Source organism: Typopeltis vanoorti, chromosome 3, assembly GCF_054136105.1.
Source record: "Typopeltis vanoorti isolate ZY-2024b chromosome 3, IOZ_Tvanoo_1.0, whole genome shotgun sequence".
Taxonomy (NCBI): Eukaryota; Metazoa; Arthropoda; class Arachnida; order Uropygi; family Thelyphonidae; genus Typopeltis; species Typopeltis vanoorti.
This window is the reverse complement of record NC_143551.1, coordinates 91909067-91922222: the sequence shown is the minus strand read 5'-3', so window position 1 is coordinate 91922222 and position 13156 is coordinate 91909067. Positions and strand designations below refer to the sequence as shown.

The 13156-nt window shown below is 36.8% G+C and overlaps 1 protein-coding gene across 1 annotated transcript in view; it reads left to right on the top strand.

Annotated features, from left to right (window-relative positions):
- Window positions 1–13156, top strand: part of LOC150108383 (uncharacterized) — a 292228-nt gene that overhangs the window by 99912 nt on the left and 179160 nt on the right. The window contains exon 4 of the mRNA XM_090390733.1: window positions 4693–4880. Coding sequence (XP_090246859.1) covers window positions 4693–4880 — 188 coding nt within the window. The remainder of the gene's footprint in view (window positions 1–4692; window positions 4881–13156) is intronic.

The window sequence follows — 13156 nt, the reverse complement described above, 5'->3', positions numbered from 1 at the left end:
CTATATCATTACTATACAAATTACAGTAGTGATCCTAGTATGAAACACTGTGGCACTCCTAAATTCTACTAGTCACCCTCATTCTCCTAACTTCCACTCCACCATATACTACTCTCTGGTGTTTGTCTGTCTTGTCAGCCACACCCTATCTGTCCATACCACTGCTTCCATGAGGAGAGAGCTAGTGGTGTGATAGAGAAACTTCCAGAGTTTTTCCATGAGTAAAGTATCCTGACAATTCCAAATTATTATTAGAAATAAATGAAAAACTTCTGGTAGCATTTATTTTCTTCTGGTACTTAGTACAGAAAGTACAGAAATTTTTTAGGGCATTATTAATGTTTTAAAGACAAATACATGAAGAATATATGGGAAGAATAATTTTGGACATACTTTTGTAGGATGTTCCTGGTTGCCTTCTCATTCAGTGGCATCCGGCTTATGGCGATATACATTTGTACTACTTTTGAAGTATGACTGGAAGGAGGAGGTGTGTGGGGGGAAATGTGGAGATGGAGCGACGGGGAGAATTGCGGGTGAGGCAAGAGGTGTCTGAATTTCAAAACCCAGGTTTTAAAGGTGGGCTGAGAATTCTTTGGGAAGAAGGTAAAAAATATAAAAGGAAAGGCAGATAGAATAGGATGGAATGAGATTAGGGGGTGGGAGAGCCGTTTTGACAGTGCATCACCTTTGGTGCTTGTGGGAAAAGTGGAGGCTATGCCATGTCAGCTTGGTGTTGTTTTCTATTGGTTGGAGTCGTGATCTAATTTTTATGTTTTGGAGCTTCCAACGCTCAGAGATTATATAGGGGGTGGTGAACGTTTATTGAGTTTTTGTCACATTTTATGGCTATCCTTTCCGATATTCTAAGCATTGTTTTGTTTTCCTGTATGCCCCACAAATCGACAAAGCCATAATAATCATTTGTCGATTTGTGGGGCATGCTTAAGTTCAAGAGCATGGACTGCTGTATCTGTTTTTCTTTTGGTTATTTCGTTTCTTATTGTTTAAATGTTCTGGAATTGGTATGTTGCAGTCATGGAAGTGTTCTTGTATTCTTGCCCATGAAGATCTGATCGTGGAACCTGTGTAGGTGACATCAGTCTTGTTGGCAGGGAAATTTGTAAACTACATTGTGGTGTTCTAGTCTCTTTGTATGTGAGATTTTGTAGCTTTTGGAAGTGTTGCCAATTTTTGGTTTGAACACCAACTTATATTCGGTGTGTTTAAAAATGTATTTGTAAGCTTTGTTCTGGATGTATGGCAGTTTGACGATTTTTTTTGTGTTGGGAAGCTTGTTTTGGTTGTTGGATTGTTTGGCAGGTTTTTGCTGTTTTGTTGGCATAATTTATTAGCCGTGTTGAGTAATTTCAGTTTTTAAAAATCTGTGTTGATTTCTTTATTTGTATGTTGAGATAGTTTTGTGTAGTTGTAAACGTATGCATTTAGAAATTGTGCTAGGATGACTGATATTTTGATAGAATAAGGATGGTATGAGTTAAAGTGGAGGTTTTGATATGTGTGAGTTTGTGGAATATTTTTAGTTATTTTGTTTTTTTGTTCTAAGTAATGTCATGTTTAGGAAATTTATGGATTTTTCATGTTCTGTTTCTGTAGTGAATTTTACTCTATTGCTGAAGTCATTAAAAGATGCTTGTAAAGCGGTGATGCATGTTGGTTCTCCATTGCATAGAATATCATCCACGTATCAGCCATAAAAGGTGATGCTGGGAGGGGGAGGCTGAGTAGGTGTGATTCTATATGTGATAGAAATAATTCAGCTAGTTGTCTATTGATATTTTGGCCCATAGAGAGTCTGCAAATTTGGATATAGATGTTATTGTTAAATTTAAAGAAGTTTGCTGAGATTATTAGTTTTATAAGGTTTACGATATCGCTGGGTGTTAATTTTATTCATGATCCTAAAGTGTGGTCTTCTGTGAGTAATGTGTGCACGATGTCTAACATTCTGGGGATGTCTACGTTGGTGTATAGTGATGTTGCTTCCAGTGAAGTGAGGACGTCATCCTCGAAATAGCTTACACCCCATTACTCCCATCCCTAATCTCATTCCATCATATTCTATCCTCCTTTCTCCCAAAAATTTTCTATTTTTTTGCTTTCTTCCCAAAGAATTCTCAGCCCAACCTTAAAACCAGGGTTTTAAAATTCGCATACCTCTTTCCTCACCTGCAATTCTCCATCTCCACATTCCCACCCCCTTCCCCTTTTATCTGGCATATGTTGCCATATGCTGGATGCTGTTGAATAAGAAAAGAAGACAGCCAGGAACATCCTACAGAGGTATGTCCAAAATTATTCTTACCATATATTTTTCATGTATCTGTCTTTAAAATATTAGTAATGCCTTAAAAATTGAGGAAAAAGCCAATGACATTATAAAAAAAGGGATGCTCGTAAACAAAAATAGCCATAAAAATTAATATTTATTTAGAAGAGTAACATGGAAATTTTTCCAGAAATAATACCCATAATCTTTGTCTTGCTAAGATTGAGTTGAAGTCCTCTGTTTTCTTACTGATCAGTATTTAGGTATTTCTGATAAATACACGTATGACCTGAGTAAAATTTGGGAAGCTCTCATCCTCCATGCTTCAGCCCAACAGCCAAGGACACCCAATTTAGCCCACTAGGAGACACCATTTAGGACTTTAAGCTTACCTCAGTTACATGCTTCAGCTTCATTACTCAGTGCCTGCGTGCACATATCATATTATATTGTGTTCCCTGGTGATGGTAATTCGACTTTGCTGCTGTATTAGTTAACTTTATTTTAGTTAATATTGGTTAATCTACATTGTATATTTCTTTTAAAAAATACAGTTATGAATAGTCAACATTATAGCCTTACCTAGATTTGTCAGACAAGTAGAAATTTGAGTCAGATAAAAAGAACATCTTAACAATGTGGCTCATAAAAGGAAAGAAAAAAATCAGGCCTAACTGCATGTCCCTTCCAAGTACATACCACATCATGGAATGGGATATAGCCACATTGTCCTATTTAGAAAAGAACTTCTCATCTCCACATATCTAAGAAACCATAATTATTCATTCACATGAGGTCATTTATGCAAACTCCCCTCTGAGTCTCTAACAGAACAGATAAAATCAATGTCTGCTGCTTATGCCTTATTTTTGCCATAATTGTTTGTTCTATTAATGATCTAGTTTCATTTAGATATATTTAGTAGTCTTTGTATTTATATATATTGCTTATGGCAACGGACACCATAGTTTGAGGAACAAATAGCCATGGCATTTATCTTAATAAGATGCTGGACCTCCTTTCACTGCGATGACTGCAGAAATCCTATAAGGCATACTTTCTACAAGCAGAAAGAAACAATAGTCAGTTCTGTAGAAACACCACAAAGTAGGAAGCATTTTATTTTCCAGAATGTTAAGACTCCTCTCGGAGTTCGATGTTCGTGGTGCCACAAAACAGGTCCAAGGCCAAAACCAGGAAACACAGGACCATACCATCACACTGCCACCTCCAAATTTCATAGTTGGTGTTATACACTCTGGTAAGAGATTCACTGGGCATCTGCTACTCCCATCTATCTTCTCAGTAGAGGGTGTAGCATGATTCATCACTCCATAGCAGCTATTCAAGCTTCCACATCCCACTGTACACACTCTTTGCACCACTGAAGATTACACTGCATGCTGGTTCAGGTAATGTTGGGCTTACATATTGCAGTCCTGCCATGGAAACCCATGTTATGAGCCTTGGTTCTGAATATTTTTGTACACATTAGTGTTCCAGTCAATGCTTGGAACTCCATGTTCATTGTGTCAGCCTACGAATGGCAGTTTTTACGTATTATCCTTCGTAGCACCCCCACAGTCATGTTCAGCGAGTGTGGTGGGTTGTCCACTGTGGGTAGTACTTGCAGTTGTCTCACTGCACTTCCATCTCACTATGGTACCACTGATTGTTGACTTGAGATGGCCCAATTTGTCAATTTAATTTGTTGAAATAGACTTGCAACATGGCATCCTATCACAATGCCTCTTTCAAACTCCATTGGTGCTGTTCTTGTACCCATTTGGACCTGTTGCACTAACTTGGGAGCATCATATTCCTCCAATTTATACTGGCTACAAACATGACTCATTACATGGCATGATGCACCTTACCTATGGGGTGTCCATTGACTTCTTTTCAAGCAGTGCATATGTACTTTACCTTCAGGAAGTTGACAGCTTGATTAATTAAAGTTGTAAAATGTTTTAATGACAATAAAAATCCTACTTTTAAAAATATTTTTGTTGTTGTAAAGCATTTTGCTGTATGTACAGGATTCTTACAATGTGTTTCAATTTAGAAATAATCTAACAAACAAATTGTAACTATAGTTAATTATATTGCATTTAAAAAATGTTACTTAAATTTAAATAACTGGAAAAATTAAATGAACGTGCTGTTTACATAATGCATGATGTTAAACATCATATTTAACATATACATAATGTGTTTAAACATATGCTATTTCTGATTTGTCATTTTTAAAAAAATGACAAACACTTAAAAAAAACATTAAACTATTTTTCATCTATATATAATTTAGCAGGCATTAACATGAAAATTTTTGAAAAACTGTCTCTTCTGATGTGAGCAAGTTATTAGAAGTAAAATCTATTTTCTTTTTTACTATTTTACAGAGCACTTTCACCAACTTATCCTTCTTCATCTGTTAATCAGTGTGCATTAGATGCAGTTGTTCCCCCTGTAATATCCAAAGCAAATACCCCATTCAGACGATCTTCCTCTCAACCAGAAATGCCTTCTGGCCGACCCTCTACCCTTAGCAAATTGGAACAAAAGCGAATGCAGTGGGAAAAAGAAAGAGGTTTGTGGAAGTTATATATATACATGTACCAGGAATCTAAATTTTTGTAATTTTAATACTAGTTTATATTAGCTAATAACATGAGCAGTATAAGAGAACTAATCGCATAGTTTCTAGCCATTGTCATAGCCATGTTTTCTGACATGTGGTTATGCAATTAGTTCCAGACTAAGAAGAATACTGTATTTTGAAGCAGTTGTATTTTTAGAACAGTATGCAAGAATAGCACTTAAATACTAAATAGTTTATGAACTTTATTTCTTGACCCTTAACCCTAAACCAACCACACGGTAAAGGTATGTTTATGATATTTTCATCATTTGGAATCACAAAAAAGAAGAACTAACGGATTATCTAAACAAAATTAATTGCTTCCATAACACTATCAAGTTCACATTGGAACTAGAAAAAGATAATAAACTTCCATTCCTAGGCATCATTATTAAGAAACAAACTGACAATAACATCACCCTGTCAGTATATAGAAAACTTACCAATACTAGACACTACCTCCATTTCAACTCGTCTCAGCATTATCCATATGCTTAAAAAAAAAGAGCTATACAGTGTACCACAGATCCTGGCAACTTAAAAGAAGAATTAATGAAAATATCCAGAGATCTATCCCTAAATGGCTACCCTACAAGCCTCATCAACAAGATTCTCTTTAATGACATACCACAAAGACAACGAGATGAAACCCAATACATCAGCTCTATAATAATTCCATTTGTTAGTACCATATCCAAAAAATTAGCTTATCTTCTAAAACCATATGATATCAGAGTAACCTTCAAACCTATTGAGACCATTCAAAAGTTTATAAGATCCCCAAAAGATAACCATCCTTTCTACAAATACTCTGGAATTTACAGCATACCCTGTTCATGTGGCATTAATTACATCGGACAGACATCTAGAAGTTTTAAAACAAGAAAGAAAGAACATAGGCTATGTAAGGAATAACAGACAAGATATATCAGGCCTTTCTTCTCACTTCGCCTCTACCAACCATAATATTGAATGGGATATGAGTCATATGCCCTAGAAGCTGCTACTGTCGCTCGTTCAACAGGTAACCTAAATAAGATTCAAGGCCTAATCCTACCAGATATATGGAAAACTCTAATCAGATCATTCAACCAAAAAGAAATGAACTTTCATGAAAATTACAATAAATATCTCAACAAAAAAACTTACTTGCGACACGCATATTCTATCCCGCACAATGATAACTTTATATAATTTTTAGAATTGTCGGTTGGTTTCCTAGTTTTTGTTACTTTCCATTGCTTACCAGTGTATCCCAGAAAATGCTGACAGATATTAGTCAGTGAAACATGTTGGATATTAAACAATTATTTACTTGACTAACATACCGAATTAAGTCTTTAATTTATTACTAAATAGTTTGTTAAAATCAACATTGCCATCTGATATTTATGTTACATTAGATGAATTATACTGGTAAATTTGATTCAAATTACAAAATGATTTTGTGATTTAGTGATATTAAAAAATGTGTACACACACACACACACACACACACACAGAGAGAGAGATGATACTGCATGGAGTTCTAATCAGTAAACTGCATCATATGGGGATGGATATAGGGTTGGTGAGATGGATAGGAAGGTGGAAAGAGGGGAACTATTTTCCCCTCTTTCCACCCACTCAGGACTAACCCAGACCCGAGACTCAAATTAAACAAAATGGTCAAGGGCATTGACAATTCTTTAGCCACTTCACGTACAACACAAACTGGTATACCATCCAATCCCACAGATGTATTGGCATTGAGGTTTTGTAATAGATTATTCACCTCCACTTCATTCACCACAATTCCCGTATAAGCTATTGGTTCATTCATTCCTGCAATGTCACCACCTGGATGATATACTCTTGCAAAGTACTCGCTCAGTAATTCAACTATAGCAACTGATTTGGTTACCTCCCTACCATAGGCATTCTTTAAAATCATTCTGCCATATACATTTTTTCTTTTACTTGCAACATATTGAAAAAACTGTTTGGGATTCTCTTTAGCCTGCATGGCTAATGTTCTTTCATGATCCGCTTTTGCTTTTCTTACCACACTCATTACCCTTCTGGCCTGCGCTTTATACTGGTCGTGTGCCTGCCGGTCACCTTTCTCCTTAAATTCCTTCCACAGTTGTTTCTTTTTTTTACAGCTCAAGCTTAATGGTGTTATTCATCCATTTACCCCCTACTTAATTTATTATTCGGAATCTAGGTATACAGTCAGCTATTGCTTCATGTAAACACTTCTTAACTGCCTCCCATGCACTATGAACTTCTAGCCCTTGCAGTTTTACATGCCATGGCACTTAACCAATCAAACTCCTAAGCTTGTCATATTACCAGCCCGATAATTCCACATGTACCCTGTCTTAATTGTAAATTCCACACCTTTAGCCACCTCCCAAGTCAAGACCCTATGATCACTCTCACCAATTGGTGTCAACGTGGTCATATTTGTTACAGCCAAATTCTCAAATGCAATTACTAGGTCAAGCACTCTCTGACCCCTAATATTTTCCATTACATGCTGTCGCAGATAGTTATCCCTTAATAACCGCATAAAATCCAATTCTCTCCTTCCATGTGTCCTCTCCTTCCAATCAATGTTACCATAGTTGAAATCTCCCATAATAATTACCCTCTTTCCACTCATTTCTTCTATTTGCTTATGCATACTATCTCCACCATCTATTCCATCACCTGGTCTATAGCAGCACCCAACTGTATATTTTGTTCTGCTAAGCCTCAATCTCACACCGAATAGCCTCAAATGTGCTCTTTTCTTTATCCTGCAGTTCCACTTCTATTCTCCTTGGCTGTAGCTCATCAGCTATCATCAGTAACACTCCTCCCCACATTTTATTTTCCCTGTCACTTCTGAACACACCACACCCCTCACATTCAATAGCTATATCATCTTCTGTCAGCCATGTTTCACTAATGCCAATAGCCTGGAAGTGCCAACCAAGGCCAAAAATTCTTCCTTCTTGTTTCTAATACTTCTGGCATTAGTATACATGATTTGCAAAAGCCCATTTGTCCCATCCCTATTTTGATGCCTTATACTGACTATCCCATTCTGATTTTTTGTCCTTTGTACTCGCTCCGGCATATTACACACATTCATACACTCAACTGTCTCCCTAAAGTCTGCATATCTACCCCCCCCCCCCCCCCCAATAACTCTAGTTTTCCTGATTCTGCACATCCACTTCATTCAACAACACCTTTTCAAGTCTCCGTACACCAAATCCATTCAAATGTAAACCATTAATCTTATATAAATCCTTTTGCCTATCAAACTCACTCCACACATCCACTAATTCCACACCACTCCTCCTGCATAATCTGCACATAAAGTCATTAGCAATTTTGGCCCTCCCTACCATCGAATAGAATGTACTGTCATCTGCGAGCTATGGATTTGAAATCTGTGAGAGCAGGTCAAGTATATACAGAAAGAAGAGAATAGGTGAAAGTACAGAACCCTGGGGTACCCCTGCATTGGTGAGGAAATCTGAGGAGGAAACTATCTACCATGACTCATAGTGAGCAACCAGTGTAAAGCTGGTGATTCAGTTGCAGAAGATGGAAAGAGATCAATCATAGAATAACAGTTTTCTAAGTAGGTACCCGAGTCAAACCTTTTCTAATGATTGAGCCCAGAGATCGGTGGTGAAGACTAGAAGATCAGCTATGGATTGAGCATAGCAGAATCACTGTTCACTGATTTGTTAACAAGTTGCTAGGTAGAACAAAAGTTTGCTATTGATTACCTTCTCCATAGTTTTTAAGAGAACAAAAGTGAGCAATTAGATGGTAGTTTGTTGGTGGACTTTTACCTTTCTTTAGAATGAGCAAGATAATAGACTGAAGAGGTGATATAGGATGGTATTAGTTCTTGAACGCATTTTTAACATAATAGGTGGGATACCATATTCATGTTCAGGTTGTTAAGGATTCTTTCGATAACTTTGTCCTGGTCATCTATACAGGAAATGGAAGAGTAGTGTGATGCCAGTAAGTCTGTCTTGTATTTGGGAAGAAACCATCTAGATGTGAGATTGGTGGAAACATGGATGGATGGACAGAAGTTGTGCCCAGAGGCCTTGGCAAGAGAACAAAAAGCTCGAATGTCATGTTGATAAGAGGCAAGTTTTCAGCATTTGGTTTTTCAAAATCCAGTTCAGACTTGTTGATTGTGTTTTTTTACAGCTGTTGCAAGTTGCGATATAGGTGGGATGAGCTGCTGGAGTTTTGCTCTTGAGTCACTTGTGGTATGCTAAGTGGCACTGTTATTCTGTACCAAATTGTACAATTCTTGGTTCTCAAAAGAGCATGCCAAAGTACTGCATCAGCACACTTTTTTTGGGGGGAGGGGGGGGGGGGGAAACGAAGGCTTGAATGGTGGCCAGGGATTTTGGGTGGAATGAGGGCCTTCATTCTTGTGAGGATGATTTCTGTTATTTGGTCTAGGCAGTTTTGATCAGTAGACCAGAAGTAGTAGTTGGGCATGGAAAGGAAGAGATGGAATAGAAGTCATGGAGGTCATCCATTTGGCATCCTTGTAGTGCCAAAGGACACGAGATCAGAGCTGCTGGATGAAGGTTATTCCATGGCAAAGAAAACTTATGAGATTGCAGTCTGAGTTGCCAAGAGAAGAACTGACATCGAAAGTATTTGGAAGGGAAGCTTGTTAGGAAGAGATTTTAGATATATATATATACACACACAGGCTGTTCAATAAGTTAAGACTATATTTATACAGAAAACAGATTACCTTTAATCGTCATCATTTATATGGTCTTTTTCGAAGTAACTACCGTGAGACGCGATGCATTTGTCCCAACGTTGCGTCCACTTCTTAAACACATGTGAAAGTCCTTTTTTTGAGAGTTCTTTCAAAACCGCCTCCACAGCTTTTACACATGCTTTGTTGCTTTCGAAATGGCGGCCTCTTAGTGGTTTCTTGAGCTGAGGAAACAGCCAGAAATCGCACAGTGCGTGATCAGGACTGTATGGAGGGTGTGGTAGGATATCTATGTTGTTCTTCTGCAAAACGTCCACTACACAACCAGCAATATGTGGCCTTGCATTATCGTGGTGCAATAAGAAGCCATTCTTCAGCAATGGACGCTTCCTTTTGACATGCTGTACCATTGTCTGTAAAACATCCGCATAGTGTGAGCTGTTTACAGTATTCCCAGGTTCTACAGCGTGTTGGTAAACAATGCCTTCATAGTCAAAAAACATTATGGTCATAACTTTACCAGCCGATTTTACAGTTTTTGCTTTCTTGGGGGTGGGCAGAGATGGATGCTTCCATTCACTGCTTTGTTGTTTCATTGTAGGGTCATAGTGATACAACCAAGCTTCATCTGTTGTAATGATGCGTTTTAAGAAGTTGTCGCCTTCTTGTTCCAGTCTTTCTTTCCATTCTGTGCACACATCCACTCGATGCTGCATTTGCTCCGGTGTCAAGAGTTTGGGAATCCATCGGGCGCAAAAACATTTCAGTCCCAAATGTTTAGAAAATAACATCTGTGTTGCAAATGTTAGTGACCGATCAGCATATCAGGAATCATTGTCAAGGTCTTGGAGAAAATAGTCAAGAGAAAAATACAGGATTGGATAGATGAAAATGGGATACTGTATGGGGGACAGCATGGTTTTGTGAAGGGTAGATCATGCCTCAGTAACTTGCTCATGTTTTATAACACAGTGATGGCTGAACTGGATAAGGGTAATGGGTTTACAGTGATTCTACTGGACCTTGCTAAGGCCTTTGACAGGATATCACATGGAATTCTAATCAGTAAACTGCATCATATGGGGATGGATATAGGGGGTTGGTGAGATGGATAGGAAGGTGGTTGATGGAGAGATATCAGAGAGTGGTTTATTCAGGAGTAGAGTCCAAAAGACAGCCTGTAGAACAACAGCCATGGAAGACCTTCAATGTCTTCCATGGCTGTTGTCCTGAACTCTGATCTCCTAGCTTGTATTTCAGTGGAATAAGGACAACCTTGTAACCTTTAGTACTACCAAAACTCAGTCCTGTCTTCATTTTGGTCAATTATGGAGACTACAATGATGTTAGGAATATAAATTAAAGATAGCAAGAAATTATATACTTGGTTTAATCCTATATCCAAGTGTAAGCAAACTAGTTTGCGCCTGAACTATTTTCAGAACTGGGGCAACTTGTATAAAGAAGTTTATGACTTTATATCACTTGCCTTAGTATCCCATAATGCAAAGCTCATATCCTTACGAGTATATAATGCTATTCATTATGGAAAGGATCACTACCCAGACCTTTATTCAAGTCTCATCAGTGGGAGCCAGACCTCGAGGTGATACTAAGGTTGAAGTAATGCAGAAGTCATATTTTCACATATGAGTTGTCAAAAGGTGTCACACCTTATTATTAAAATACTCTGGATTAGAGAAAGTTCTTTCTCTAATTTTGTATATATAGATAGATAGATAATAAGAATTTCAATTATCATGTATCGTATAAGAATTGAATTCTCCATTTATTGCTTGCAAACCTATTGATGACATTTTCAATAAATTTCTTCTTTACCACTTCCTCTTCTAGTTCCTTCCTGTGTAGACTAATCATACATAAAACCTGATAAGCACGTTTCTGAGATAATGGACCATGTTTTCACACGTGTAAAGGTGCTGAAACTTCTTTCAGTGGTACATGTCATAACAGGTAATGTCATACCAATAGTTATTGCCAAATTAATAGATGGGAAATAGTCACTATGTTCCAAAACTTCTGGTAAAGTTTCGGAAATATCAGTCGAAGGAAAATTTGTCCATTTTTCATGCCACGTTGTTGCCTCTATTTCTATATATTGTAAATTGTATTTTTCGCTTACACTTTTGACTTTGTTTTGGAACTTTATTTTATCTATTTTTAGCATATTCTTGGGATGAAACTGAAATACTGAAAATGCTATTTCGTTATCCAAGGAAAATCTTGATTTTAAGGACAAAATTAAAGAATCTAAGTATGGGATAAATATTGATTGCCGATAATAGTCTTCAGGTGTGATTCCAGGATAATTGCATCTATATTTCTGTATGGAGCATCGTCTAGGTATTTGTATTTTTATTGTTAATTTTTCAGCCATATCTAGTGAAAGTTTATAAATCTCTTCAAACTTTCTTCAGATTTTTCCCTATGAATTGCAAATATTTTAAGTAAGTCCTCAATATGTTGGTGAGCAGCTAGTAAATCTTCATCTATGGGTTGTAATGTTTGGGTTATTGGTTTGAGAGTAGTAGAATATTTTAATATTATATTTAAACAAATAATAAACATTGAAGTACTACATGATGTTACTAAGTGATGCACTTCTTGATGTGTTGATACTGTCCATTTCATAGACATTTTTTCTAATTTATTGAAAATGATTGAAAATTCTCTGAAAAAACCAATGTACTTTGATATTTCGAAGTCCATTTAGTTTCTGAAAGTAAAGGAATTGTTGGCACAGTGGCTCTTCATTTTGGACTTTCTCTAAAAAAATTGTACTATAGATTTTATAATTCCTATTGTTTGGCGAACTTCTGGTACAATGTGTAAGTCATTCACAACTATGTTTAATCTGTGAGAAGCACAATATACATAAGTGGCTTTTGGATATATACTTTTTATCTGTCCTTGAACACCAGCTTACTTTCTTGCCATACTTGCACAGCCATTGTATCCTTGATTTGTGTATGTTAATTTGTTTATGTCCAAACCATATTCAGTACATTTATTTAAAATAGCAGAACTAATACTAATACTTAACTCCATATCATAGAGTTTTGTAAATCCTAAAAATTCTTCACTTATATTTTTATTTTCATCACCAAACCTAATGCTAAGTGAAAGCTGCTCTATCCCAGCAATATCTGCAGTTTCGTCAGCTAAGATTTGAAATCCAATAGATTTATTTGCAGCAGATACAATGCTTTCTCATATTTCCATTTCACAAAATTCTATTAGTTGATGTTCTTACAGAAGTGTACCTGGCATTTGCAAGTGTTTTCATCAAATGATCTTTTAAAATTAAGTCTCCCGCTTTGATCAGAAATTGAAATCATGTAAATTTCCAGATATCGCTCCTTCCCCCCGTAATGGCAAATCACGTGTTGCACAAAATACAACGGCAGATAAAATAGAACTTAATTTAATTCTGTTAGACTCTGTATAGTTTTTTGTATTG